Source organism: Ciconia boyciana, chromosome 3 (assembly GCF_034638445.1).
Source record: "Ciconia boyciana chromosome 3, ASM3463844v1, whole genome shotgun sequence".
Classification (NCBI taxonomy): Eukaryota; Metazoa; Chordata; class Aves; order Ciconiiformes; family Ciconiidae; genus Ciconia; species Ciconia boyciana.
The window spans coordinates 114,126,713-114,154,663 of record NC_132936.1 but is presented as its reverse complement, the minus strand read 5'-3'; the positions used below and the strand labels follow the sequence as shown (position 1 = coordinate 114,154,663).

General features: G+C 54.2%; 1 protein-coding gene across 2 annotated transcripts; it reads right to left on the bottom strand.

Annotated features, from left to right (window-relative positions):
- Positions 1 to 3: 3 nt before the first annotated feature.
- RRBP1 (ribosome binding protein 1) lies at positions 4 to 27,795 on the bottom strand. 2 transcript variants are annotated; one of them, XM_072857143.1, is made up of 24 exons: positions 27,640 to 27,795; positions 20,120 to 20,821; positions 16,185 to 16,333; positions 15,831 to 15,953; positions 14,623 to 14,775; positions 14,179 to 14,297; positions 13,223 to 13,376; positions 11,202 to 11,340; positions 10,662 to 10,849; positions 10,435 to 10,472; positions 9,182 to 9,272; positions 8,303 to 8,395; positions 7,813 to 7,905; positions 7,627 to 7,713; positions 7,438 to 7,527; positions 6,906 to 6,998; positions 5,312 to 5,383; positions 5,029 to 5,124; positions 4,503 to 4,586; positions 3,083 to 3,175; positions 2,107 to 2,190; positions 1,508 to 1,606; positions 843 to 986; positions 4 to 559 (listed from the first exon to the last, which is right to left on the bottom strand). In XM_072857143.1, the coding sequence occupies exons 2-24, from the start codon at positions 20,799 to 20,801 to the stop codon at positions 521 to 523; spliced, it is 3,003 nt and encodes a 1,000-aa protein (XP_072713244.1). In that variant the 5' UTR covers positions 20,802 to 20,821; positions 27,640 to 27,795; the 3' UTR covers positions 4 to 520. The 2 variants fall into 2 exon arrangements, with proteins under 2 accessions (XP_072713244.1, XP_072713245.1); XM_072857144.1 differs by lacking the exon at positions 3,083 to 3,175.
- Between the last annotated feature and the right edge of the window lie 156 nt (positions 27,796 to 27,951).

Below are 27,951 nucleotides of genomic sequence, written 5' to 3'. Positions count from 1 at the left end.
CTCTTTTCACGATGTCATTATTTTAATTGCATCGACACCCAGAAATAAACAAAGGATACGCGCCAAGAGCCACCCATCAAAGAGAGGCTTCCTTCCATGGTGGGTCCTAACTTTCACACTTCTTTCACTCCACAAAAAAAAAAAAAAAAAAGAAAAAATATAATAATAATTGCACTGGTTGATGTACAAACACAGTCTTCCCTTTTCACACATTCGTGGATTCTGCCGCAACGAGGGTGAAGCCCCGGTGCCCACCCCAGCACGGTCGGAGCGGCTCCCTGGGGAACGAACAGTTGTACAAAGCAGTATGAAGATTTTCTTACAAACGTACACCTGCAGTGTTTACTGGTTGGGGTTTTTTTGGTTTTTTTTGTATTTTTTTTTAAAGTTTCAAAACTAGGTTTTGGGTCACTAATGGCTTGTATCTTTTATCTACAGTAAATTCAGCATATATTTTTATTTTTAGGAATGTATAAGGCATTTTGGTAAGTTGAACAGTAAGGTCTAGGTCACAGACTCATCAAACTGAAGTCCCTTCCTTTGAACTGTCCTCTTCCCCCTGGAGAAGGAAAACAGAGGTGGGTTACTCAACTGCGTCTCAACCTTATTCTCATGGTGGCTCAAGCATCAAACCATTTCGCAGATGGGCCAGGTCCTCCCTTCTGGGCAGGGAGAACTGCGACCACCATCTCAGGTGGTCCCAGGGCTTCCCAAAAGCCACCCGGATGGTTTCTGGCAGCAGGTGCCACCTTGCTTCCCATTTGAAACCACCGCCTGATGCACACTTGCCCGCGGCCTCTGACAGTATCAAGGGGAGGGATGGCTGTGGCCACCGAAAGTACCGTTTCCTGAAGCTGTTCTTTCAACTTCTTCACCGTTTCTCTCTCTTTGGCCAGTTGGTCCTGGGTAACCTTCAGTAGCTCCTGTAGTTTGGTTGCTGCCTGGCCCAGGTCCTTTGTTAATTTTTTTTCTTTTTCAAGTCTTTCCTACACAGGATACAAAAGAAGGCATCTGCCTAAGCCTCCCTTTGCCATCTGGTGACATCCCCCCCTCCAAAACACCTCTGGTCACCTCGGGTCTGAACTGAGCCACCTTGATGGCCATGAGCTGGAGGAGCACCCAGCTCCCTCTTTGCCAGAGATGCCAGGCATCACCCCACCACCTACAGCTCGCTCTTGCTCCCCGTCAAACCCAGGAGACGCCATGGGCTGAGACAACCTTGCCGGAGCAGAACAATTTCCCAATACGTGAAAAGCCCAGCCTGCAACAGCATTTGCTCAGAGCATCATCCTTATCTGGATGAAGGAGCTGTGACTTGCACCCTGCTGTCCTTCAGCCACGTCAGAGCTCACAGCCAGCCCTGGGGCAGGGAGCTACCTGCAAGGGAACCATCTACCTTGCCCCGCCATTCCCAAGAACGATAAACCATGCCTGCAGTCCCGCTCAGACATGGCTTTTGCTGTCTTGGCTCAACACCAAGCACAAGACAGCAGGGCAGACAAATCACCTTGAGATGCTGGGCCTCCTCCACGTCTGAAGCTGCTGCATTTTCAGCCAGTCTCAGCTTTTCCAGCTCTGCTTGCAAACTGCACGCTGAGCTCTGGGCCTGGAAGGGGGACACATACTCAATTAACACGTGAGTTAACAGCAGCAGGCACCTCCCGCATCCTGCCCTGTAGAGCCCCTGGTGCCTGGTGGGTCTGCCTCTGGTGAAGAGTTAGGTTATACAGCCACTGTCAGACAGTTGGATGCTAAACGCAATGCATTGCTTTTGCTGATCCAGCTTCCATCAGGAAGACGGCATTTCTTGCCAGAAGCAGAAAAAAACCCAGCTAAAGCCCTTAACCCTCAAGGGAAAGAGCTGGCAAAAAAATGGGGGGACTCAGAGGGCCAGCAATTTGAGGGGCCAGCAATGCCACGTGGCTTTAGCACAGCTGCCACAAGAAGTTCTTCAGATGTGTGAGGGAATGGGGCAATGTCTGAGATGCAGACAGGGATGGGGAAAAATGTTCAGATTAATTCTTGAAATTAATTCTTGGGCTTCATTAGCAGCCGAAAACCCATAAAGGCTTTACAAACCCTTGTATCCTCCTTGCCCGCACCTACCTCCTCCAGCTCCAACACCAGCTTTTGCCGCAGCACTTGCTCCTTCTCCACTAGTGCTTCGTTTTGCTCCAGCTGAGTTTTCAACTGAGTTGAGAAAAGCAGAAAACACCCAGAAATAAAATTTAAAAAAAAGACCCAAGAGAGGAGCTAGCGGGAACATCACCAAGAAAGCTGGGCTAGACAGAAGAAACGAAAACTGAAGCTTTCCCCAGGGGACCGAAGGGCAATAACTACTGGCACCCCTCCTCTCCGCACAAAAGCCGGGAGGATGCCAATGGCAAGCCCGGGGCTCAGCTTTGCATTGCCAAATTTTGCCTGCTCCTCCGGCAGCACCAGCTGGGACTTGGGATGAGAGACACCCCATAGCGGAGGGCGTGCCTGGCAGGTCCCCGCGCCCAGGAGAAGGCTCCACACTTAACGGGATTAAAGGAAAGAGACAAAGCCCGGCTCTTAGCAGCACCGCCACCGGTGAGAGGTGTTAGCCTGAAAGGCAACAGCCGCTGCTAATGACCTCAGCCCAGCTCTAGCAAGATTTACAGAGCCGCCGTAATCCTAATCCCCACTGGCTGAGAAGGCATCCTGGTGCAGCTCTGTCAGGGTGTCCCCTTCCTCCGAGGGGATCCAAGCCCTGAACCCAAGGCGGCATCGTTGGGTGGCGATGTTGGCCCGAGGGCTTGCAGCATCTCCTGCCTGCCTCCCCCAAAATCCTGCCAGCCTGGTGCTGTGACAGAGGGCTCCCAAGGGGAACAGCCTGGCAAAAGCCAGCTGGTGACATGTTCCCAGTGGGAACAGGATGCACGGTTGACGGGATGGGGGGCTGGCTTCCCCCACAACACACAGGACGGGAGACGAGACAGCCGCGACAGCCCTGAGCAAAGCCACGTGCAGTTCTCCATGCGGTTAGAGATGGTGAGACAGGACAAGGGACATGGTTAAGGGTCAGTGCCTGCATGGGTAGCAGTCTCACCGCCCTAACCTCGAGGGGCGCAGGCTCGCTTGGGTCAGCTTGTAACCCCACTACTTCTCCATCCTGTACATGGCTCTTCATCTCACTCAGCTGCTGCCTGACCTGGAAGGAGGACCAGCAAGCCTGGCTCAGTTACACATGCCCGCACCGCAGCCATTACAAGACCCACAAGGACCTACAGATAAAGTCTGATGGCTTTTTTGCTCGCACACGAGCTAAAATGTTTGGAAAACCACCTCAGTTCCTGCTAGACGCAGGATGGTGGTGCCTATCCTGGGCAGCTTGAGGCATGACAGCTCCTAGGGGTGCAGAGCACATGCTTGCACCTTGTCTGCTCTCTCCTTTGATCACTTGGCACCTTGGTTTAAAGCCACTGCTGAGGGTTTGCACTAACATAGTTGAGGTGTTAAATAAAGCAATTGAGGCAGAGTGGCAGGTCTCATTTTGCCATCGATCACAGCTGGGATGGCTGGGGAGGCAGTTACTTGAACACCCTCCACCCCCCAATTAAAACCCCCCCACTCCATCTACCAGAGCTCCATCCTGCATCGCAGCAGCACTGGCAGTCAAGCTGCAAGCTAACAGAGTGCCTTGGCCAGAAGAAAGGGAACACATCATTGGATGAACACAAACGTGTTCCACACTTACAACCGCCTGCTCATCTAATGAGATTAAGGCTAACGACGACCGCGCGCCACATTCCCTCGAGAGCAAGAGGCTGCATCAGCTCTCTGAGTGAGCTGGACAGTAGCAGCTGCAAGGCTGGGAAGAGTCATGGCACTCAAGGGAAACCATACTCCCGGCTCGCTCCACTCTGAGCAGCTCTGCAAGCCAGCAGTACCACCGAGGATTTTTAAAAGTCTCCTGAGCCTCTCACAATCAAAGCATGGACTTAAAAACAAAAGCCGTCATGGTTTTGGCAGGTCTGTTAGCTCTCCTGGCCCTTTATCGCAGTCCTCTCCCCCACCTACCTGCAGAAACCTGGCCCCATCCTTCAGCCCCCTGAGTGACCCCTACACACGGGCTGCACAGCCTCAGTCCTCCCATCCGGAGGTGCATGGGCGGATGCTTAAGGCACCCCAACCCCTGCCCCACGGTGGTGCTGGGTAACCAGTGTCCATCGGTGGGGTGGCTGGGGTTTTCTGCCACACGCCAGGTTCAGCAAGCCTTGCTGCTCTCCTTTCCTTCCCACCCCCCATCACAGGAGGGAAGGCAGGCAAATAAAAATCTCCTCCTGGGTCATGAACATCCGCTCTGAAAGCTGGATCAGTCTGGTGCCCAGGAGCACCGGCTTTCCCCATGCGCTGGCTGTGCCTTCCTCCCCTCCCCAAACCCACAGGGAGGATGCCAGCCCCACAGCTGGGTTTGCAAACCAGCCTTGGGCAGAGCAGCCATGTCCCAGCAGGGCAGTTCCGGAGGTCCCCCTTACCAGGGCCAGCTCCTTGCTCTGCTTCTGTGTTTCCGTCTTCGCTGCCTCCAGCTGCTCCTGGGACTCTGACAAGAGCTGCCTCAACTGACGAGGAGGAACAGAGAGAACAAAAGTCCATTTATGCCCTTGGTTATGGAGCCCTTTGGCCCAGGGAAGCATTTTTATGATGCAACATCTTCTCAAAGAGGCCGTGATGGCATCACTTGCTAACCTGCCTGCTGATGCCTGCTCAGAAAGAGATGGCTGTGAGACAGCTCCATCTCACCTGAGCCACAGAAATCCTGCAGACCACTGAGGAGCACCACTGAGGACAGCACCTCCATACAGATCTCCCTGTCCCATCACCCTGCCAGTGGATCTCCTGACCTTAAGTGTCTACAACCCAGACTGGAGCAAATACCTCAATCTATTTTCTCCTGCTTTGCAAAGCTGCAGATCCCCAGGGCACTCCCCAAACCCCCAAAATGTGGATGGGTGCTGAGTCAGGCTTGCTTAGAAGAAAGAAGGTAACGGCCGCCACACTTACGACTTCAACTTCTTTTGTGTAGTTTTGGCGTTCGGAGCTGGCTGTCTCCAAGTGATTTTCCAGTTGTGTTTCCAGAAGAGAGGTGTATTCCTTTAGCTGGATTAAAAGAGAGGAAAGCAGGAGGGGGTTAACTGTTTGAGGTCCAACAAATCCCAAACATCCCATGGTTCAAGGCTGCCCTCCCCAGGGCAAGTCAGGAGATGGGTCCCAACTCAGCCCAAGCACAGCACGCATCTGTCTGGCACCTGTGCAGGGACCTTCTCCCTTACCCAAAAAACCTTACCTGATCTGTGCTCTGCAGATCTGCTTTCAACTTCTCCACCATGTCTTCAAGGGATTTCAGCTGGAGTTGCGACTAAGCCAGAAAGGATCAGAGAAGGTCAGTGAATGGTGTCTCACACGGACACTGAGCATCTTTTGTTCAACCAAAACCAGGCCAATGTTCCACTCCCACCTCTCCCATTTCATCCTATACCCAAGTGTGGAAGAGACCTGACACCAAAGCGGAGGTCCACAGCCTTCAGGGCAGGAGCTCCTCTTCCCAGGGAGGATGAGTCCAACAAGCCCAGGACGTAAATCATGGAGCAAGGTAACAGCTTTCGCCTGCAGGACTTCAGCTGGCTGCAGTCAGCTTTCAATACTCGAGAAACTGGCACCAGACTCGGTGCAAGTTTCCTACTGAAAGTGCCTTTGGTTTGGAAGCAGCAAGGTAGACTTTCCAATGAGGTGTCATGGACTTTGCTATTAAGAGAAGCCAAGCTATCAGAAAAAGCATGGGGTTTGCATTTAAACCTAGACTGATTTTTGAAGAGGACTCCATGGTTGCTGAATTTTTTGGAAAGGAGGAATTCACCTCTTCTCCACAGAGAGGCAGGACTGCTCTGGGACCTGCCCTAGCCACCAGACGTTCATCCCATCACGCACACCCTGCTGCCAGCACACCAACAGCAGCCACGTCATCCCTGTGCAATCCTACACCAGCCCTCAGCAGCGCTGGCGCTGCAGGAGCCAGCAACAGGCTGAGAAATCAAAGATTTCTTGTACAGGAACTCCCCCACCTCCCTGCAGCCCCAGTTAACTTCAAAACCCCATGTGATGGATGGGGAGCAGCCAGACCGTGAAAAGTAGCTTCATCTCAGTTCTGCGTTCAAGAGGGAGGAGATAACTTAAGTCTGCTTTGCAGAAAAGGCACGGCCAGCCAAGTTCTCCTAGACTCCAGCTAAGTCACGAGAGCTCACAAAACACACTCCCCACCAAACTCCTGGGCAACAACGGCTCTCTGGCAGCTGCTGGCTGCTTTTTAGCTAGGAAGAGCGGTACCCAGAGCTAGACGAACAGCTGGACCCAAAACTATGTGCAGTACGTGGCTTGGACCTCAGCTCCTTTCTGAAGGCTCAACGAACGCCAAGGTCAACCCGGGTTTTGAGAGCAAGCCAACTTCTTCTGAAAATGGGAGTCCAAGAGCCCTGCACATGCTCTCCTCCCGTCAAGCCAGGGCCCACTAGAAGGGCTCAGCCCGATTTCCAAGCATCAGAGCTTGGATTACTGAAGCTGTGACATGGTTTCCCAACTACCGTGCCTGAACCGGGGAGCTACAACCATTCCTCCAGCTCCACTGGCAGGATCTAGGCACACACCAGGCAGGGAGGTGGGATCCAGGAGGAAGAGAGGCTTAGCTCCTACATGAGATGGGCTTCTTGTCTGCTGCTTTGGTGACAGGAGGGGTAGATTTGGGAAGAAGAGAAAGTCCTTGTGTCTCAGAGTTCAAGGCTGACAGGAACAGTAAGGGTCACCATCCGATTTATAGCCAAGAGCCCCTCTGCTCCTGTAAGTCCTGCTCCACAAGCGACAAACCCAGGTGTGCCTCAAACACGCACCTTTTGGAGTTCTTCTTCAGACACCGTGAGCTTTGCTTTCCACACCTGCTCCTCCTCCTCCACGCTCTTCTGCAGGTTTCGCAGCATCCCTTCCTGTTGGCAAAGCCTCAGCTGAGCCCAAACCTCCTCCAGCCCTCCTAAGCCGAGCAGTGTCAGGGCTGGAAGCCCTGGCATACCCAACACCTCTCCAAGGATTTGGGCCAAGAACGGGTGACAGAATTAGGTGCCTCAGGTGGGGGTAGGGTCTCCCAGTTCCTAGACTGGCTCAACCACCCTGCTCATCAGAACCCTTGCTGTGCCCCATCCCACCACCACCAGGAAGGTTTCTGACACAATTAGGCTGAAGAAGAGCTCTAGAAATTCAAGTTTCTCCTATTCCCCTGTCTCACTGGCAAATAGTCTTCCTCACGGCAGCCCCTCAACATACTAAGGGATGCCCACCATGAGCCCACGGGCAGCCTGGGCTTCCAGGAGATCTCTCAAGAGGTATTTCTAGTGGAAGACCAACACAGTGCAAAGGGCTGCAACTTACCGTCTCTGCAAGGATAGCTCTATACTGCTCACATTCTGCTTGTAAAGTGCTTTGTGCTTCCTCTGCCTCTCTTAATTTAAGTGCTGAATCCTGAAAAGAGAGGGAAGGGATGGAGAGAGGGGTGAGGAAAAGAAACAAGTGACCCTCAGGCATTCCCTCACCCCTCCACTTTCCAGCCCCTTCACTTACCGTAGGCTCTGTTGCAATCGTCTGCTGCTTTAGCACATCTATGGTCCTCTCCTTAAACTCTTGTAGCCACGTGTCATAATCCTGAGTCTGAAAAAAAAAGAGAACAAGGAACAAAACGGATGCTTAGACGTCTGTCCTTCCCATGTGGTAGAGACTCTGCGGGGGTCTGAGAAAGCCCGTGCCCACCTGCTGCGAGGACATAGTGACTCCGGGGAGGGCAGAGAGCAGCATCTGCTTGGTTCGCGTCTGGAGCGTGTCCACCTGTTGGGCCAGCTCTTCCTGTAAGAGGGACAAACTGGCATGGGATAGAGGTCTTGGGCACCTGACAGCCAGGCTGCCAATACCAGTCCTGCTTTTCTGTGCCTACAGGGGTGAGCTGGCATGGGGAAACCAGCCAACAGAGAAAATTGCTGCCACTGAGAACCACGAAAATGTCTCTTCCAGTTCACCCATCTTCCCAGTTCCCTGACCATGACCTGTACCAGGGATACACAGCCCTCAAGACAAACTTTGGAGAAGCTAGCAGGAGGATTGGGCCAGCTCCTAAGAGGAGGCAGGCAACACAGGGCAAGCATCTCTGGTGGCTCATGGAGGCTGAATTACAACACCTTACAACACCACCTTACAACACCCTTACAACACCAGCATCACCGCCAGAAAGAAATGCTGGGCTCACCTTTGCTTTTGTAGCAGCAAGTAGTTTTTCCTCGCACGCCTTCTCCATTGTGGTCAACGCTTCCATTGCCTTCCAGTTCTTCTCACGAAGGTCCTGCCGAGACCACACACAGAGGGCAATAAGCCACACATCACGCCGAAGGCCACCAAGCTGCTTGTTGTCACTGCGGAGGATTTCAAAGCCTCCACTCAGGAAAACAGGCAGCAGCCCGTTGCTTTTGTCAAGGGTCTTCCATTCCCACTGCCCGTGTGCGCCCCCTTCCCCTCCATCCTTGCAGTGGCCCAATGCACCGCATCACTCAGGCAGTGGCCTTGAGGGAGCAGAGCAGATCTGGATGGAGGCAGGAGCTCCAGAAGCAGTCCTCAGGATGCCTAGAGCTGCCTGGAGAGGACACAGGCCAAGTGGAGGGCTGCAAGGTTGCCTCCGCATAACTGATACTGCCTTGTAGTAGAGGGATAAGGAGCAGAGGAGCAATGAGGTGTGACGGGCCCCTGCTCAGGGATTGTCTTGACCCTGCCAGGTCAAGATTTGTCTTGATTGTCTTGGTCAAGATTGTCTTGGTCAAGATTGTCTTGACCAGCCTCCCTGGCTTACCAGGTCCTAAATCTCCCAAGAGAACAGGGGACAGACACCTCCACCCAGGCAGCCCATTGCCTGCTGCAGCCCATCAGCTCGAGCTGCGCAGCCTGCCAGGGGGATTCCTGCTCTCTGGCAGACAAGGCAATGCCTCCAGTGCTCTGTGGGGCTGGAGGAGCCTCTGGCTGCACCACAGAGCCATCGGTAGCCAACTATGATGGGTTGTCATTCAAACCCCAGAGAGCTGGGTTTTGGAGGAAAACATTGCAAGCAGCAAAAGCTGAGCCCGGTTCACTCACGTACATTGTTTTTCGCCTTCTGTTGCTCCACTGCCTCTCGCAGCTCTGTGGCTTCCCTTTCCAAGGATGAGAGCTGGTCTGTCTTCTCCTGGAGCCTGGAAGGGCAGGATGTAGGAGTGAGTCTCAGCATCCACCACCCTCCAGGGCAGCAAGCTGTCAAGAAGGGGATCATAGCCCCTCCTATCCCAGTCTGCTCCGGGATCTACACACAGTGGGAGGAGGAGGGAGGTGGACTAAAAACCATGACCATGGCAATGCTGGAGTGGGGTCTAGTTTTCTACCAGCTTATCAGCAATAACAAGCAAGTGAGTAGCTGGCTGGCTGTACACCCAGGACAAGAGGAAGAAGTAACCTGATCCAAAGGCCAGAAATTCTGGCTTACACAATTGGGACTGCTCCCAACACACTCCCATCCACGGCTCGTTAGGCTGCATTTTGAAAGTATCATCCTACTATCTTGAGTAACCATAAATCAGGGCTGCCAACTAGATGCCCGAGAGCCTGCAGCTTCCCTCCACACCCTCAGATCCACCATGTGCCCTGAAGGGAGCCTCAGCTTGAGCAGACCAAGGAAGGTTCAGGCCCTTGACAAGAACCACCCAAGTCTCTTGTCCTGGGTCCCAGGACAACTGAACAGCTTCCCTCCTTTAGAGGAATGCTGGATGCTTGCTGGCAGTGCGGGCATCTGAGAAATCCTCCCCCCGTGCACAGCCTGAGCCTTCTCAGAGGTGCCCAGCACACGGACAAGGGGCAACAGGCAGGAGCCGTGACACGGGAAACTCCAATTAAACGACAGGAAACCTTTCTGCACTGGGGGGAAGAGGTTGTCAAACACTGGAATGGGGACCCAGAGAGGTGGTGAATCTCCATCCTTGAAGATACCTGGAAACATCCTTAAAAAGCCTCCTCTGGTTGGCCCAGCTCATCTTGGATCAGAGACATCCCACCCCCAGCACCACCACCACCAGAACCTCCTATTCTGCAGGACCAGTCAGCCTCCACATGCCTGCCAGCAATTACAGTCTCACTTCAGAACAGACTGGCTGTTATTTGGGGCCAGCACTGGAGCCAATTAATATTTTAAACAGTTGTGTTGGCTAGGATCGACCTTGTCTTCCTAGTGTCGCAGTCCCCAAACCTGCCTAACGGAGAGGGTGGGAAGCCCTCACCCACAGGGCTTGGTGCCCAGGGAAGCCTGGGACACACGGACAGCAAGGTGGAGGTACCACAGAAGTCTCCATGTGCATCTAGACCCACCTTGAACGCAGCTGCTTCATTTCTGCTTCATTGGCTGCCTGGAAGAGAGAAAGCACTTTCACTACCTGTCCTAGGCACGTGATGCAGGTCAGCCCTTTCTGCGGCATCCCAGAGGGGATCCCAGAGCAAAGATAGCACAGGTACTGCGTTAAACACAGTGCAAAAACACCTGCTTGAGCAGTGTAACCCCCTCTCCTCCTCCCACCCCAATTAAACGAGTACGTGACCTGCAAGTCTCTGTCTTTTTCTGCCTCCCTCATCTGGCCTGCCTCCAGCAGAGCTTCGATGGATTTGATCCTCTCCAGGAGCTTCGTGTTCTCCAAGCTGGCATCTTGCAGTTTCCCCTTCAGGTTGTCCAGCTCCAGCAACTTGCTTTTAACCTCTGCTTCGGAGCTCAGCAGCTTGGCCTGCAGTTCTGTTGGAGGAAGGGGTGAAAAACATGGTAAGGTAGGTGCAAACGAATTTGGAGACTCCCCATCCTGCTCTGCCCAAGCAGGACTCTTGGCCAAAGAAGCCTTGGCCGTGGATGCTTTCAGGAGGCACAGAAAGGGCAGGCAGGGATGCAGGACAGCACAGGAGAGAGGCATTGGAGTGGCATCCTAAGATAGGACCACGGACCAGTCCCACATCTTGCTCACACTGACACCAGGCAGCCTAACTCATCCCTGGGTCTACTTGTCCTGCCCCGACCAGCCCCATCAAGCACCTGGCCCTGAAAGCTCCAAGTCTGCCCCACAGCTCTCCCTGCACCGATCCAAGGTCCTCACCAGCAATGCTCTGCTGCTGTCCTTTGGCCTTTTCTGCATCTGCTAACAAGCTTTTGTAGCTGGTCTGGGTTTTGCGGAGCTCGTCGCTTACTTCGTCCAGTCTCTTCTGCAGCATCGCCTCCACCTCCCTTTGGGAAGCCTGCATGGCAGGAAGAGAAGGCTTTCCGTAGCATGCCAGGCACCCCGGCCAATTTGAAGCAATGCTCCATGTGTCACATAATGTTATTTTTAAGCTGTGCTTTGGGGGGTTTAAGTCATCCTTCCCTCACACTCCTCCCGTGCATGAAGCACCTTGCCTTGCACTCGCATTTTATCATTTGCCAGCCCTCAAGTGGGAAGCAGACAACACTCAAACGTCTCGGTTCTGGGCCAAGACCACAGCCATCTTCCCCTCTGGAGAGCTAAGCTCTGAAAAACCTCTTAAAGCCCTGGTCCTAATGCACAGCCCCAGCCCAGCAGGGAGAGGTACTGCCACGGTGCTTAGCAGGACGGAGACACCCAGCCACGTGTTTCCACACGTGGAGGAATTTTCTGTGCGGTTTGGGCCAGAGAAGACTTTTTTTTTCCATCTTAGAAAGCAGTGAGGAAGAGGCCTGGCCAAGGCAAGCGCTTCAAGGGGGAAGGCAGAGGAGGAGGACGAGGAGTGTGCTGCAAACCAGCAGCTCTACGGGTACAAGTTGCACTCTTGCAGATGGAGAAACGTTGCTTTGCATGGAGGGGACAGAAGAAGGTAAACCAGCAGCCCCGTCTCTGTCTGAGTGATGCTTCCAGAACCACTAAGAAAGCAGGACTTCTCTGTTATTTGAGGATTTGACCCCGTATCCTCAGCTCAGAGTTCCAGGTGTTACTGTGAAGCACATTCTCCCTAGCACTTTAAACACATCACTGGCTTTAAAGGCTTCCAGCTAGTATGATTTATTTAACTAGTATTAAGGTGTGCAGCAAGCTGACAGCCCTGGAGAAGTTCTCCTAAAAGCATGCCTAGAAGATGGTGTTTTGAGCCAGGAAGGCGGCTTCTGCCTTCATGCCGGCTGCGTGCCCACATCACCCCCCTTTGCTCCTCACCTACAAAAGCAGCAGGGGCCAAAAACAGCCCACCAAAAGGAGTCCGCATCCTCAGGCACCCAAAAGATTAAGAGCAAGGATACTGAAGGCCCCTTGCTCTAGGAGCACCTCTACAAAACCATTTTGGCATGCCCAGATAAAGGTCTCCACCACCACAGCCCCTTTGTAAAGAGGCCAGAGCAATTCGGAGACCACAGCACATGCAGGAGGGACACATCACATCCCTCACCCTGTCTGCCACCCCTGAGGGAAAGAACTCCAAGTTCCCAGGTCAGGGGTACCCAGGATCAAAGGTTCCAGCCCCCGGCTTAGCTAAATCCCAGCAGGAGCACTGCCACCCCCCCAGAAAATGCTCTTCCCTGCGTGGGTACAGCCTGCCTGCTGACAATGCGCCACTGCTTCTCCACCGACAGCATGCTCAGAGGCTCTACTTGGGAGGTGTCCTTTAAACACCCCTAAAAACTCCAAACCCAGCCACGCCCTGGTGACAACAAAAAAGCCACAAGCTCTACCTCCTGCAACAAGGAGGGAGAGCAACGGGCTTAAAAACAGCTGAGTCGAGAGAGAGCGCCCATGTCTGTGTGAGCACAGGCTGGCAGGGGCCAGTGGGTTTCCCCTCTCACCTTAGGGTACCACCCATCTGCGTGCACCTTCTAGGCTTCCCCCCCACACCTTCACACCAGGCTTGTGAGCTTCACAGGTGAGCAAGAAGAATGGCTTCAACCGGGGCATTGTGCTCCCTAGGCTTTGCTGGTGATGCTGCACAAAGAGTGCATTGCATGTGACAAACTAATGGGGGGGAGACAATTAAGAGGTCCGCAAGGCAGCTTGCTTTCCAACCGTGGATGCTCATCTCCCTCCAAAGATCTTCCCATGGCCAAGTCCACAGATCCCATGAAATTTAGCCACCCACCCCATCTCTGTGAGGGGAGTGGGTTTGCCAGTGCCTGCCTGACCTGCAGCTGCTCGATCTGCTTCTCTGAGGCCACTGCTTTGATCTCCCAGCTCTTCTTCTGCTGCTCCTCTTGCTGCAGCACCTCTGATTTCTCAGACAGCTCTTTCATCAGCTTGTTGCACTCTTGCCGTAACTTGGCCAGCTCAGCGTTTTGCCTGCACCAACAGAAGCAGGGTTATTTTAGCCTGCAGGCCAGTCAAGCATCTCTGATATTACCTAGGGGGGAACACATCCTCCTGTGGGACTGATACAGGACTTGAAACATCTCAATGGTTGCATTCGCCTGTTTCTAGGACACGCCTGGTCCTTCAGGGATGGGGTGGAAAGAGTTGACAAATCACTTTTCAAAAGCTGCGTTTCAATCACAGGAGACATTCCTTTCTCATGAAGTAGAGGACGCGAGGATCTGTGTTCCCAGACACAAGAGGAAGCACTCTAAGCAGCTGGAGTTTGCTCTGTAATTATTTGACCGCTGTTAATCACCAGACATTTCAGACTTTATATATAAAGGAGCGTGAAATTCTTCTAGCTAGCTCCTATTTGTTCTGCATGCACCGGGCAGGTCTCAGTTCTCTGCAGCATCACTCCCATCAAAGAGCCAGCTGCATTTCTTCTGAAGTTTGAGAGTACAAACTCCCCTAAGAGGGGGAAGTGCCATGGTGCCTTCTGGTTCCCTCTCCCCCCCTCTGCTGCCTGTTGGCTCTAGCATCAGCACAGGTGACCCCAAAGCAGAGAGGGTTTGCCCTGCCCTTCCACTTGGGAAGAACATCCTTGTTTCCCCTGCCAGCCCCTCAAAAGCCATTTGGCAAGCTCTTCCTCGCTCCCTCCTCTACCTCCAGCTAGTTAGGGTGTCTGTAGAAGCACCTTCAAGAAAGGGGGTAGCCAAGCCCAATGGACAGCCAACCCCAGGGTTTGCCAGAGGGTAGCCCCAGGCTCTGCCCCCTGCCCCTGCCTTACTTGCTCTCCGTCTGGCTGGTGGCCTGGTTGAGGGCGTCCCTCAGGATGGAGTTCTCTTGCTGCAGGCGAGCCAGCTGTGTGTTGGGGCCGTTCTCCAGCTGCTCCTGCAGGGTCCGGATCTAGAGGAGCCCAACAGGGGTTAATGCCACCACTAGCCCCTTTGCTTTCCCTGTGAAGGCCACCCATAGAGCAAGAGGGACTGGCAACACAGTGGGGTGTCTACTGATGCTGACAGCCCCCCAGGCATGCGACATCCCGTGAGGATGCTCCCACATGCCTCTTCTCCCTCGAGCACCACGGTCCAGGAGCATCGCAGGCTCTCGCTCCTCCCTGAGGCTCTGGTCCCCTCACACATCTCAGTCTTCTTCAAAAGACCATGCATCTGCCACCAAAAGCCACCCGGCAGCCAGAGGAGGAAGCTGCAGATCACAGCGTGGGGCTCACCTTGCTCTGGAGCTGCTGCGTTTCACTGACGTGGTCCTGGTAGCTGGCCTGCATGCGTGCCTGCACCGCCGTAATCTCCCGCTCGCGGGCAAGCAGCTGCTCCTTCAGCTTGCCCTCCACGGCCGCCGCCTTGGCCCGCTCAGCCGCCAGTTCCTTCGAGGGAGAAGTCACCCAGTTAGTCCTCAGCGTACGAGTTTCCCCGCTTTAAGGGGATGTGAAACCAGTGGCCTCCTAGCTCAGAAGACTTAAAAGTTCAGCCCTTTCAGAGCTGCCCCCGTGCCCAGCTACGCCATTTAGCACTTACATTTCCTCCTGCATTTTGTTTTGGGCTCTGTGGCCACTGGATGCCACTGTTGTTCCACATTGGGCCAGCTAAGAGAAAGGAGTAAGACAGCCTGGAATTTTATTTCCCCCCCTGCCCAGGATCAGTAACACCACATAAGGTTTGGGGTAAAGCAGGAAAATTAAAAAAAAAAAAAACAAAAACAAAAACCCAAAACAAAACAAAAAAACCCAAATAAACAAACAAAAACCCACCCTCTTGCCCCCCGCCGAGGCAGGGGTGCTCCGTTAGCTGGCTGGGCAATGCTGTGCCGCTGCCCTGCGTAGTCTGCACAGGCAGGGGTTTAGCACAGTGCCCAAGTACATGGGATGGCTTTGCCCTCTCCTCTCCTGCCTGCAGGCAGATGGACTCGACGCTGCTGGGTCCTGCCAGCTGCAAGGCAGGAGGTGCTGATTCCAGTGTGGTGGGGGTCTGTTCCAACTTCAACACCCAAAAAGAGGTGCAGGCAGGGGGCTGAGTTGGGGATAGAGGGTATAAATAGGATCAGGCTCCTTAAAAAGGGATGGATCAGCTCCTTCTCAGCTTAGATGATCCGGGCAGAGACGAGCAGGGATTTCTTTTCCTCCCTAAAGCAGCAGAAAGAAGCAGAAGGCTTTCCCCTGCTTCTCCTGTGGCTGCCAACAGGTGCTACCCTGCGGCTCTTTGGGCTGGTGCCTTCCCAGGCTGGATCAGGCCTGGGGAGAGGAGGTCAGGCGGGGATCTTCTCCCCTTTTTGGGGAGAAAACAGTAAACAGGTGAAGGACCCAGAGAGCCCCTGGGCTTCACCTCCAAGGGGGATGAGATGCAGGGAGCGGGAGGCACACCAGCGTGACCACGACAAGCAAAGCCCACGCCGGGGATGCTGGGAGGGCTGCGCAGCGCTTACCTTGCTCAGCTCCCGCAGCTTGTTTCTGGCAGCAGCCACATCCTCCTGCTCAGTGGTGAGCTGCTTCTCTTTCTCTTCCAGCTGGCGTTTCAGGACGGCGACCGGGTCACCCTTCTGCGTGGCCTGCCAGCGGGGCAGCACATCAGTGGGGACCACCACCTCCAGACCCATCCCCACCATCCCACACGTGCAGGATCCTGCCCTCTGCTCCAAGGGAAAATTCAGCTCCATTCTCCAGGACTGACCCTCGGGGCCAGCCTGCCTGAAAACATGCCACCTTCCCTCCCCTCCACACCTCCCGAGGCTCAGCAGAGCCCAGGCAGCAGGCGGCCACGACGGCGTTGGCAGCCCTACCGTGTGCCAGGTGTCCTGGACGATGCCTGCCTTCTCCGTCAGGATCTCAATGAGCTGCTGGGCCTCCCCCTCGCTGAACACCATGCTGCTGACGGTGGACACGAGTGTCTTATAGGGCAGGTAGAGGGGCCCGTCTGAGTCCGCGGGTGCTAGGGAGGAGAGAGGAGGGACTGGGACTGCTCGAGCTGATGGCAGAGCTGAGTAGCATCATCTAAGTTGGCTTCAAGCTCACAATTGCCATTTCAAACCAGCATCCACTCAGATTTCCACAGTCAAGTTTGATACCTCTCTAACTGAAAGCAATATGAGAAGTGCTGGAGGTGACACTCACCACACGTGTGCTTCTTGAGCCAGCTGTCACTTCTGCCTCGCTCTACTACTGGTCCCACCACCCTCCCACCATCCTCCATCAAACTGAGTGATTCCCAGCAGGAGCTGGGCATGCTTTGCCAATGCCAGGGACCAGAAACATGTTGGGCATCAGAAGCTGGACCACACCGCAGTACAACCTTGCTGGGGGATGTCACCCCATGCAGTGGTGTCAGTGATGCAGAGCACAGCAAGGTCATCTCCCGCCTTTCACTAGGCAGGTTTGTTCCAGCTCTTTGCTAAGGGAATGACACAACTCCAACCCTTCCCCTACCCCTATGCTAGCCTGGGAAAGCCAAGTAGCATCAAGGACCATGATGCTGTTGTAGGACCACAGTGCACATGGTCACGATAGATAGAGGGTGGCGGGCAGTGGTTTAGGAGCTCCTGCACAGTATCTATGGCCCAGTGGGCTTATTTTCCTAAAAAATCCCAGAAGAAAAAGCAGTTTGGACTCCAGTAGCTCCAGAGCCTCTAAAGCCAGGGTCTCCTGAATGCAGAGCTTGGACCCTTCAAGCAGCAAGGACAGAGAAGAAGGAGGAGGAGGTGCTGCAGGCATTGGAGCAGCTATTCCCCTGCAGCCCCTGGAGAGGAGCCCACGCTGGAGCAGGTTCATCCTGAAGGACTGCAGCCCACAGAAGGCCCCAGGCTGGAGCAAGGGAAAGGTGTGAGGAGGAAGGAGCAGCAGAGAGGAGCCATTATGGACTGACCACAGCCCCCATCCCCCTGTGCTGCTCAGGGAGGGGAGGGTAGAGGAGATGATAGAGGAGTTAAGTTGAGCCTGGGAAGAAGGACAGGGGGGGAAGGTGTTGTTTTAATTTCATGTCTGTTTCTCATCTATTTTAATTGTCAACAAACTAAATCAGTTTTCCCCAAGTCGAGTCTGTTTTGCCTGTGATAGTAATTGCTAAGTGATTGCCCTGTCTCTATCTCAACCCATGAGCTTCCCCATCTTATTTTCCCTCCCATCCTGTTGAGGAGGGGGAATGAGAGAGCAGCTGGGTGGGCGTCTGGCAGCCAGCCACAGTCAACCCATCACAGCAACAGAGCAGCAAAGCTCGGGAACGCCTAGCAGCTCCAGCACACAGTTTGCTCCTGGCTTCTGGTAGATCCATTTGGGATGGCAGCGCTAAGCCCTGGCAGCAGCAGAGTCTGTCTCACCAGCAGCAGCACTTCCCAGTAGCACAGCCGGGGCAGCTCCATCGTCTTGTGTAACCAGGGCCCAAGAGCTTGGCTCACACTTTACTCACGCTGGCAACAGTGCAGATGCAGGACAACACATCACATCCCCTGGCTCGGTCCCGCTGGGCGGAGGGACCCACCAAACAAAATTTTGCCCATCTCCTGGCGGCGTTGCGCAAGCAAGCCTTGCACAAGGCAGGCACGATGCAAACCCCACCTTGCAGCTGGCAAACGGAGCTGGGGCAGCCTGCCAAGCCACAGTAAAAGGAAGCCTACGCTGCTGCTGAGCCCATTTGCAGAGTCGGGAACCTCATGCCTCACCGAAGGAAGCGGCGAAACAAGAAGCAGCCATGCAGCAAAGCTGCTATGGGAAAGCACAGCACGGACAAGGGGTCTGAAGAGCCGCTTCTCGAACCCAAGGGGACACAGCAGACACGGATGGCCCTTGCATGGAGCCCCACACCCGGGAGACTGCAGCCCAGATTGGGTACCCATGCATGTTTCGTGGGAAGTGCGTGGCTCCTGCTATCATAGATAACAACCTGGGATCCGAGTACACACTAACCACTTGCAAGCAAGTTTGTGTGATGCAGGAGGCTAAAAACCAACCACACATGAGAAAGATACCCCAAGACACTCTTGTCAGGTTTGCCATCTGTTTCAGTGCTGAGCATGTGTCTTTGGACACTTTGAACACCCATTTTTATCTGCCATGGGATAATTTGTTGCTTCTACCTTGAGGAGGAGAGATCGAAAGGCTGCTGAAAGGCTGCCCATAATACCTTGGTCAAACTGCAGCCAACTTCGTGATGCAAATACTGCCAAGAGCTTTCCTTTGAAAAATCCCACAGGAGCAGCTAAGACATCACTCTTGGCTTTTAAGACATGCAGGACCAGCACTTCATTCCCAAAGGAGTGGGTGTTCAGAGCAGCCAAAAAAACTCCCAACTTAAGTGCTAAAAGTTCATCTCCCATCCACATTCCCTTGGCTGTTACAGCTTCGATTTAGGGCCACGTTTTCCAGTGTTAGAGAAGTACATCCCTGCATGCACATGCCAAACCAGCCACCTCCAGTTTCCCCAACAGCATCACTGCGATACCCTCCAGTAGCGGCTATGTTTCAAACCTCATCACTATGTGGAGATGGCCTTTAGTAAAATCCTTTCCTCAGAGGAGCAGATACAGAAGTTTTAACGCAACCTTGGAGACCAGCGGCCGCAAAATGTCCTGCTGAGCAGCAGGCCCTCTTCCAAATCGTGGGTGTGGAAACTGCCAGGTTACACAGCAGCCTAGGTTTGGATGTGCTGGAGAAGGCTATCAAGTAGGGGTGTCTTTTTGTTTGGTTGGTTTTTTTGTAGATAAAGAAAGAAATGAAACCTATGCACACCACATCACATCTTTGAGAACACCTGAGAGATTTCTCCCACATGTCCATATGGGAACACTTCTACACGTCTGAAAGCACTCACATTTTTAGTGCCTGTAATTATCACTCAAGCAAAAATAAAATCCAAACTGTTCACGTTGGTACAATGAGAGGCAAGAATCCAGCTAGAGCTGTTTACAGAGTAAACAGCTCCCCACACCTATTTACACCCTGGAGAGTTCGGGATCACCTTCTTTAATCTCTTCCATCTCCGAGTCAATCAAGTGGGGCATGAATGATGACAGGCAAGTTTTCCCTTCCCTGTGGCATATCCAAAGTCACTTCCCTCTAACTATCCTATGATCAATCCCCCATGGTATAAAATCCCTTCAATCCTCTTTCCTCCAATTGGCTGTTTTTTACCTCCACTGAAGAAGGAGGAAACTCTAGCAGTGACCCACCTCCCCGTAGAAGAAGAGTGGTAGAACTCCTGTGTGCTTTTAATAATCAGGGGTGGAAGGGGAAAACACCTCATCTTGGCTTTCCACCCAGATGTTCAGCACCTTGGCAGCTGCTCCCTCTCCCAGGACAGGTACATGCACCTCCCATTCATCCTCGGTGTGCAGATCTGCTCAGAGACCCCCAACACAACAGCAAATCTGAGAGGAACCTGTAACTCTCCAACATCTGTGTGCTGGACCAAGGAGCTAAGCACCAAGCAGGGGTACCCGATGCAGGAGGCAACACATTACAGAGTGCAAAAAAGTCAATAACCTCTTGACTCAAAACGACTCTACTTCCCCCCAGAGAGAACTACAGTACAGTACAGGCTTTTTCAACCCACCTTCCCCTTGGCGCACATGGTCCATCTCACCAGAGACAGCCTTTCTACAGCTGCCCTGTTTCCAACACTGAAGAACAACAAAGAGATCTCAGAATGGGACAGCTCTGTATTAACAGCACCAAGATGCCCTGCTGGCTTACTCGATAGGGAATATGCAGAGGAATTTGGTCTTACCTGGCTCACTCTTCTTCTTGGATGCAGCCTTCTTCTTGACAGGTCCATCATGCTTCTGCTCCTCATGGGTCGGAAGAGCATCGGTTTTCTTGATGGTGACTGAACCGATGACCGGAGCACTTTGCTGCGTGCCAACTGGCGGCACGGCCATGACAGGCACCTCCTTAGGGGTCACCTCCAAGACGGGAGAACTTTTGGGGACACTGACAGGAGGCGAAGCCAACACTGGGCTAGGAGCAGGCTCTACCTTTGCCACCTTCTTCTCCTTCCTCCTCTTCTCCTTAGGTGACGGAGCAGGTTTCTCCTTTTCCTGGGGGGCCGCTGACACCGCTGCGATCGGAGACTCAACAGTTACAGGCTCAGGTACCACAGCAGGCTCAGGAACCACATCCTTGGGAGAGTCCATCACTTCCTGAGTCAGCTGCTGCTCCGGGATCTTTCCATTAGGTTTCTCTTCTTTTTTCTTTGCTTTTCCTTTTTTCTCAACAGGTTTCTCTTTCTTCTTTTTCTCTATTTTCTGCTGCTGGGTCTTCTCAAGCTCTTTGCGTTGCTTGGCCAAAGCTTCCTCGTAAGATGTCTCCTTCATGGAGAAGGTGGACACCAGGAAGATCCCGATGGCTGATATCACCATAAAACCTCCAAAGACCATAACTCCCAGCGTCTGAGGGTCATACACATCCATCCTGCCTTATTCTTCTGTGCCTGCAAGACACCAGAACAACAGTTAGTTGGGGGAAAGAAAGAGATGCAACGGCCCCTCTGAGCAGGGAGTTTCATATGGGCATCTGTGTCTCCAAATGGCACCATGCACTGAAAAGACAAACACTCAAGATTCACACAGCTCTGGTGAGGGAGACCTACCTACACACCCCCAAATTTGTGCTCCTCCACTATGTTGCCTATGCACAGTGGTCCAGTCATACTGCAGTGACTAATTTCACAGGCTGCAGCAATCTCCAGAAGAACCAAAGAGGGGGAAGAAAAAAACAGATATGCTATTAGAGACAGCCATGAGCAACTACCCATTACATGGCCAATGGCATGGTTTTGCATGACCCTAGGCAATACCTGCAGCCCTGTGGCAGTAAGAGAGCCCATTTTCAGACTGTTTGGTGCAGGCTGGACAAGATCTGGGCTCTCCCTGGAGCACCTGGCCTTTTCATTGAACCCAGATGCACATCCAGGTCTCGACTTTGGAATAAAGCATCCCCCTGGAAGGAGAAAGCATGCACAGGAGAGCTTTCCCCAGCTTTGCAGCAGCTCTGGCCTTCTCCCTTTGCCACCTGCACCCTGCAGCACTGCTGGCTTCTGCCCAGCCCAGAAGGGAGGACACGCAGTGACCGCATCCCCCTGGGTAGCTGCTCCCAGCGACGAAAACCACCTCAGCAATGATGCTGCCTGCACAGACGCCATACAGAGAACCAAGCCACAACCATTTCCTTGAGATGCAAATACCAATAAAAGTCCTAAGTTCAAGCTAAAGAAAAAAAAGCATGGTCATTAATTCTCTCATCTTCCCAACAGATGCCTGCAGGAAGAAGTGAGACTTGCAAAGGGAGCGCTGGACGTGGCACTTCTCTTTCCACCTCTGCTATTAGCTGGAGGGCAAGCCAGGCACAGGGTCCTTCCCACCCTCCTCTCCAGCCTCAGTTTCTCCACCCGTAACACATGGAGCAGCAACAGAAACCGTACTGCCTGGTCTGAGATCTGGCAGGTAGGGTGCAGCCACACAAGGAGAAAGATGCTGCTATCTCCACTCCTCTTAATTGCTAATTGAACCCTGCCCCTAATTTCGAAGCCAATCTCTTCTCTGCTGTCCCACTCATGTGTTTGTCCTATTGGGGCATCACCTCCACGTGGCTTCGAGGTGGCTCGTGAACCCCCAGATGCTGAAGTCAGGCAGTTAATCTGCAAAGGGGCACTTTCCAGGAGATGCCAGGCTATGGTTTCTTGTCATTGTGCCTCAAAACATAATCAGGAAAATGCAGAAAGTCCTCGGCTATCAGAAGTTCCCATCCCCACACTTAACTGTAAACATTATCAAATTTCCTCTTTAAGAGGTTGTGGGTTGAGGAGGGAGGGAGGGGCTGAAAGGGGAGGAGGCAAAAATAAGAATAAAACTAAGGAGATCAGCATATTTTCAAAACCTCAGTGCTCGCAGGGAGAGACCTCGGAGCCTTTTCCTTTCTAACAGCTGGAGCAGCAAACTCGCAGCCAAATCTGCAGCTCAAAGCTGCTCGTGCAGCAAGGGGGTGACAGTGCAATGAAAAACCCTCCTCCAATGCCCAAGCAGGGGGTACAGAGCTGGAAGGAGCTGCAAAGCAGCCGTCTCCCACCAGAGATACACACCTGCGTGGGGAAGGATGGTTTAACCAGCAGCCCAGCTCTCCCTGCCCACCTCTCCAAGCTTCTCAAGCAAAGCAGGAGAGAGCTGGCAGGCAGGAGGGCTGCCAAAGCCAGCTGGAACCAGCCTCCCCTGGCAGGGCCAACTTTCTACCCTGGGGCACCACTCGAGATCACAGCTGATACTACAGGCATCGCAACTTCACGTCCGCCCCGGCTGTTTTGGATTTAAACAGCGTCAGCCCACTCAATCCCAGCACATCTGGTGCCAAGTCACTTCCTTCTGACTAGGTAGCATTGCTTTGGGATGGTCCCCACCAGGACAGACAGATTATTCCTAACCTGCAGGGTGAAGAGGGCTGGATTTCTTCTCCTTGGCAGTAAATAAAAAGTAGGGCTGGAGAACGCATACCCACGACCTTGTGCTGGTTTTAGGGCTACACTGAAGCAGCCAGGAGCTCTTTTTGGGGCAAAACAAGGCAAACTGCATTCCTCGCCCAGCAATCCCAATACATCGGTAAAAATAAACCCTTCCTGACCTCACACCATCACGGCTTCATATTTAGATAAAAATTTGCCGCTCCAGCTTAGGGCAAGGGCATCACCAAGCACTGGCAAATGCACTCTGACCCCACCAGCTGCTACTAGCACCTCCAAAAGCAGATGGATGGAGCCCACAGAGGATGGGAACGGAAGAAAAAACCCAAACCTCTGCTGTTTGGGTTTTTGTGAACCTCCATTCCATCCTGCCCAATAGAGGCATCCAGCATGCAGAGGATGGATGACAGAGGACAGTGTTATTACGCAGGGATCGGGGCAGTGAGGTGGGTGAGATGGCGGTGCCGGATGCAGTGCCGCGGTGCTGGACGCAGTGCCATGGTGCTGGAGCCCTCTGCCTGCCCCACATCTCACCCCACACTGCTGTCCCCCCACAAAACCCTTACAAGCAGGGTGCCTGAGCCCCACGCTCCCTCTCCCCTGCAGGCAGCCTCACCCAGCCCTGCTGCAGTAAAAGCTGCCTGTACCTTGCCTCCTGTCAGGCTTTACAGCCAGGGTGAGATAACAATGCCGATTAGCATTAAAGTCCTTTCTAGCTAAACAAAAAAACCCAACAACCCCCTCCAAAACAAAACCAACACAAGAAAAAAGCAGCCCAGAGCATTAACCTAGAGGAGCTGTGGACCTGCTGAAAGAGCCGTCACAGCAGCCGGAGCTCATAAAAGCAGCTGAGATGTCTGCATGGGCCATTCTCAAGCTCCCACCGCTGGACCAGAGAAATCCCGTGTTGCTCCCAAGGACCGGCGTGCCGGCAGAAAATCCTAAATGAAGAGAGAGAGATACCAGCCAGGCAGCAATTACTCCCAGCAGTGCTATCATGGCAAAGGGAAACTTTGGTCCTGTCTCAATGCTCGTGCCCCGCAGCCCACAGTGGAGGGCTGGTCCTGGCAGACCTGGCACTGACTCCAAGGAGCAAGTTCTACCAGTAGAGTTCCTCCTGCGGTTGAGACTTGGCATGGACCAGCCCAACAACTCGTCCACAGAAGAGCCCATCGCTCTGACGGCGCAAAGACAGCAGCAGGCTGTATGCTACCACGTGCGCTTAAATCAAACCAGGCTGGCTTTGGCATTTGGGGGATAAGGAAAAGTATTCCTCTGGGAACTTCCTGATGCATAAATGCAAGAGGCAACACGCTGCAGCATCAGCATCAGGAGCGAAGCTCTGCTTTGGCATTTCCTGACCTCGCTGCCTTCTCCCTTCAGAGGGCTGAAAGTTTGCTCCTGGATTTGCACAGCAAGATGCAGTCCCCCTCAGGAGCGCAGTGGCAGGAGTGTGTGTGCCTTGCCCTTCAGCAGAAAAGCCCTCCACACTTCCCACCTGCGCAAAGCCTTAGCCAGGACATGGAAAAATAGGGCGCTGAAGGTACCACTGCTTGTCTGTTCGTGGATGCCTAGAGAATGGTTTCACATGTATAGGTTCGTCTTGACAGCCAGGCTTTGAGGCAGCTTGAAGACTTCAGCATCCTCCCCTCTCTACCTTCTCCTCATCCTTAGAGGCAAGCTGGAGGATTGGGGCATGGGATTTTCTCCCTGTGACCACAGTTTTCTATCTGATGCCCGGGCTGCTTTGGGAGAGGGTTGTGTGCCTACAGGGTGCAGAGACACAACCAGCCATCGCAGTCCACATTCGAAAAAATCAAGTTCATGTTTGACACTGAGCACGTTTATCTGCATGAAGTTTCTTGAGCAGGATCATCCTGCTTTATCAAGATGAAGCATGATACTTGATAAAGCTTTATCAAGTTTCTTAAGCATGATCATCCTGCTTATCATCATCATCTTTCCCAGACAAAACAGTGGAAATCATCAAACATCTCCATATGCAAACTCCCTCCCCAAAATACCTTGTTCAGATAAAGCTTTTCACCACCACCAGAACAGGAACAAGACAGACAACTGGTATTTCACTTGGCCTTCTCATGTAAAGGAACCAGCTGAAACGCTGTGCTCCAGCTCTTACGTTCCTTTGGCTTTTTCTTGTTATCCATCAGACTTCCCAACATCCCAGATAACAGCCCAGGAGACTCCCTCGCCACCCTGCACGTGCAGTCACCTCTGTTTGCCCTGAGCAAAAGTCCAACTCACCATAAGGAAGCAAAACCAGTAAAGCACGCAGCCTTGCTGGGTTTTCAGCACCGAACAATTTCCAGGACTAACCAACCGGCAGAGAAGCAGCTTGACAGCACTGGGGCCACCCTCAGTGTCTTGCGGTCACATTTTCCAGAGACAGCTAAAAGTCAAAAACCAGACTAGAGCCTTCCCACCTGTCCAGCCTTTCCTCCCCTGTGCAACTGCTTCCACAAAATCCATGGGAATTCGATACCTCTGCAACTCAGCCCTCCACCAACCCTGGTTTAAACCAGACAGGTCAAGTATCAGGTGGGCAGGAGCAAAGGAAGAGACAGGTCGTGCAAGAGTTACAGAAACCTTATTTCTCTACACAGCCAAAGGAAAATATATCTGTTACCTCCCCCTGGTCTAGATAGGTGCTGCAGGTGGGAAAAGATGCTCTTTGCAACCATTCCCCCTGTAGTTCAAGGCTTGCACTTTGCCATGGTGTCAAGGTGGCATCTCTGGTTAGAGCAATGTAAAAGAAGAGGTGATGGAGCATTGGAGGGTGGAGAAAGAGAAAACTGGGTTGGTGCAGCCAGGCTCTGCATAGGCCACATCAACGCTTGCCTGCAAAGCGTCTGCAGCACCCTTTCCTCTACAGCACCTCCCAGCAGGTTAAAAAAAAAAACAACAAATAAAAAGCTCTTCCCTCCCTAAAGACACAGGCACATGTCAGTCAAAGCTCGTTGACCCAACACATAAGTTTCCAGGTTGAGATTTCAGCTTCCTCCAAAGCGCAAAATTATGGCCTGGGCCATGAGGGCGAGAAGCAGGCAGCACCTAAGGGACCAGCCGCTGTTTCAGGCGGGCACTGTCTTGGCCTCTGGTTCAAAGGAATAAGGTCTTGTCTCCTTCCCTGCCCCTGGTCTGCAGCTTCCCTCGCCAAAAGGTGGCACGAGGGCAGAGACATGGCCAGGGACAGTGTTCCTCCAGCACAAGGGAGCGAGAGGGCGAGGGAGAGGGAACTGGGAGGCTTGATCCTGCCGATAGCAGGGCAGCCCGGCAGCGGGAGAAGGCGGCAGCACTGCTAGCAGATAAAAGACAATCAACAGATACTCCTCCTGGAGTTTCTCTCTCTATCGCCCTGTTGCGATAGACAGAGATGAAAACTAAAAGCAAATGAGAAAAGCCCACACGCTGCAAGTGGGTCCTGCCCGTGTCCCCGGCAGCCTCTGTTTAAATACATTTTCTGTGTAAGTGACTGTGCATTTCCAGCCTCCCAGCAACATGTGTTACTCTACGCAGCAACTCCAGAACAGCCGCCGCACCGATCGTCAACAGTTATAGCTCGACTTAATTGAACGTGTCTTAGCGCTCCATTAGCTCTTGCAGTGCGGCAGCAGCAGCCGCGGCCTTTGGCAGTGCTGCCAGCTCCCTTCCTAAGCCTTGGAGTTAAAAAAAAAAAAGGCAGAAAAAAGATACATATACACGAGGAGATCGTAACAGGCCCGTAACACAGCTGCAGCTTGACTAATCTCTGCGGCCGCTATTGGGAATTGTCTCTCCCCTCCCCGGCCCGAAGCGGCATTTCACCTCTGGCCCTCCTCAGCGTCTGCTTGGGGCTCACCTCCCCAGGTAGCACCCGCCTCGCCCAACTCCTTCCAGCCCTTTCCCGGCGACGCGGGCGAGGGGAGGCCGCTGCCAGGCTCCTGTGAGGAGGCGAGCCGACATGCCAGGCGGGGCGGTGCCTCCCTCGCGCCCGGCCACGTGTGCAGGCGCACGCTCTTCGCGCCGGGCCGCGTCCCCGGCCGCGCGAGGAGCGCGGGGTCCCGCCGGCAGCCCCGCGGGACAGCTGCCCACGGCCACTTCGGAAAGACCCCAGGGTGAGGGGGGGTCTCTGCTGATGGGGTCGCTGCCTCCCTCCGAACGCTTCGGGCATCGCCGGACCCCGCGCTGCCGGGGGTCTCCCAGGGCTGGGAGGGATTGGAGGGGGGGGGGATAGTTAAGCTAAGAAAAAAAAGTAAGGCACAACCGCCTGGAGCCGTGACCTTTTGTAACCGCGCTTAATCAGATTAATGAATTTCATCAGGCCGGCGCTCGGGCCGGGAATGGGTTTGAGCGCCGTGGGGCGGGCGGCGATGCCCGGGGGGGGGCGGGCAGGGGCCGGGGGCGGCGCGGGGCCCTCCCCGCCCCGGCCGGCCCCACACGCCGCCATTCCGCACCGCCCTCGCCGCGCCGCGGGCCATTCATCCGCCCGACCCCCCCGCAAACGTGGCCAGACCCCAAACCCGGGATCCCATCCCCCCTCCAATGTGCCTTCCCCGGTTCCACGCGGGACACTCTTCCGCGCGTGGGAGCGGCGGGGCGAGGCGGCGGGGACGCGTGTGTGTGTCCCCACCCCACTCCACGTCTGCTGACAGCCGGAGGGAGGGGGGGGAGCGCCGGGGGGGGGGGGGAATCCCCCTCGCAGCGGGGGGCAGGCGGTGGGGGGATCCCACGGGGCGACGCCCCCGCGTGGAAGTGGAAGAGGAAGGAGAGAGGGAGGGTGACCGCCGCCGCCTACCCACCCGTGCCGGGTCGCGGTCCCTCCTCGCCGCCGCGGCCGTGTGGAGTCGTGGCACTTTCCGCCGCTGTCTCGCCGGGCTCGGCCGTCCGGTCCCGCCCCGCCCCGGCCCGCCCCGCCGCTCCGCGCCGCGCCGCGGGGCCCACTCAGCGCGGCGGGGCGGGACGGGACGGGACGGGACGCACCGCCCCGGCACTGTGGGGCATGTAGTCCCCGCTTCACCCCAGCGGGTGGGGGTCCCCCGTCCCTTCCTACCGCCGCGGAGCCTCGCCCGGGGCTGGACCGGGCGTTTGGGCAGCGGGGGAGCGCCCGGCTG

What these genes read in the sequence shown, in the direction of transcription:
- RRBP1 (XM_072857143.1), bottom strand. Translation starts at nt 20,801, where the DNA reads ATGGATGTGTATGACCCTCAGACGCTGGGAGTTATGGTCTTTGGAGGT. An exon ending in CGCAGCAGCTCCAGAGCAAG is followed by an intron (nt 14,298 to 14,622) that starts GTGAGCCCCACG and finishes GGGCTCCTCTAG; the next exon opens with ATCCGGACCCTGCAGGAGCA. An exon ending in TCACTATGTCCTCGCAGCAG is followed by an intron (nt 7,714 to 7,812) that starts GTGGGCACGGGC and finishes TTTTTTTTTCAG; the next exon opens with ACTCAGGATTATGACACGTG.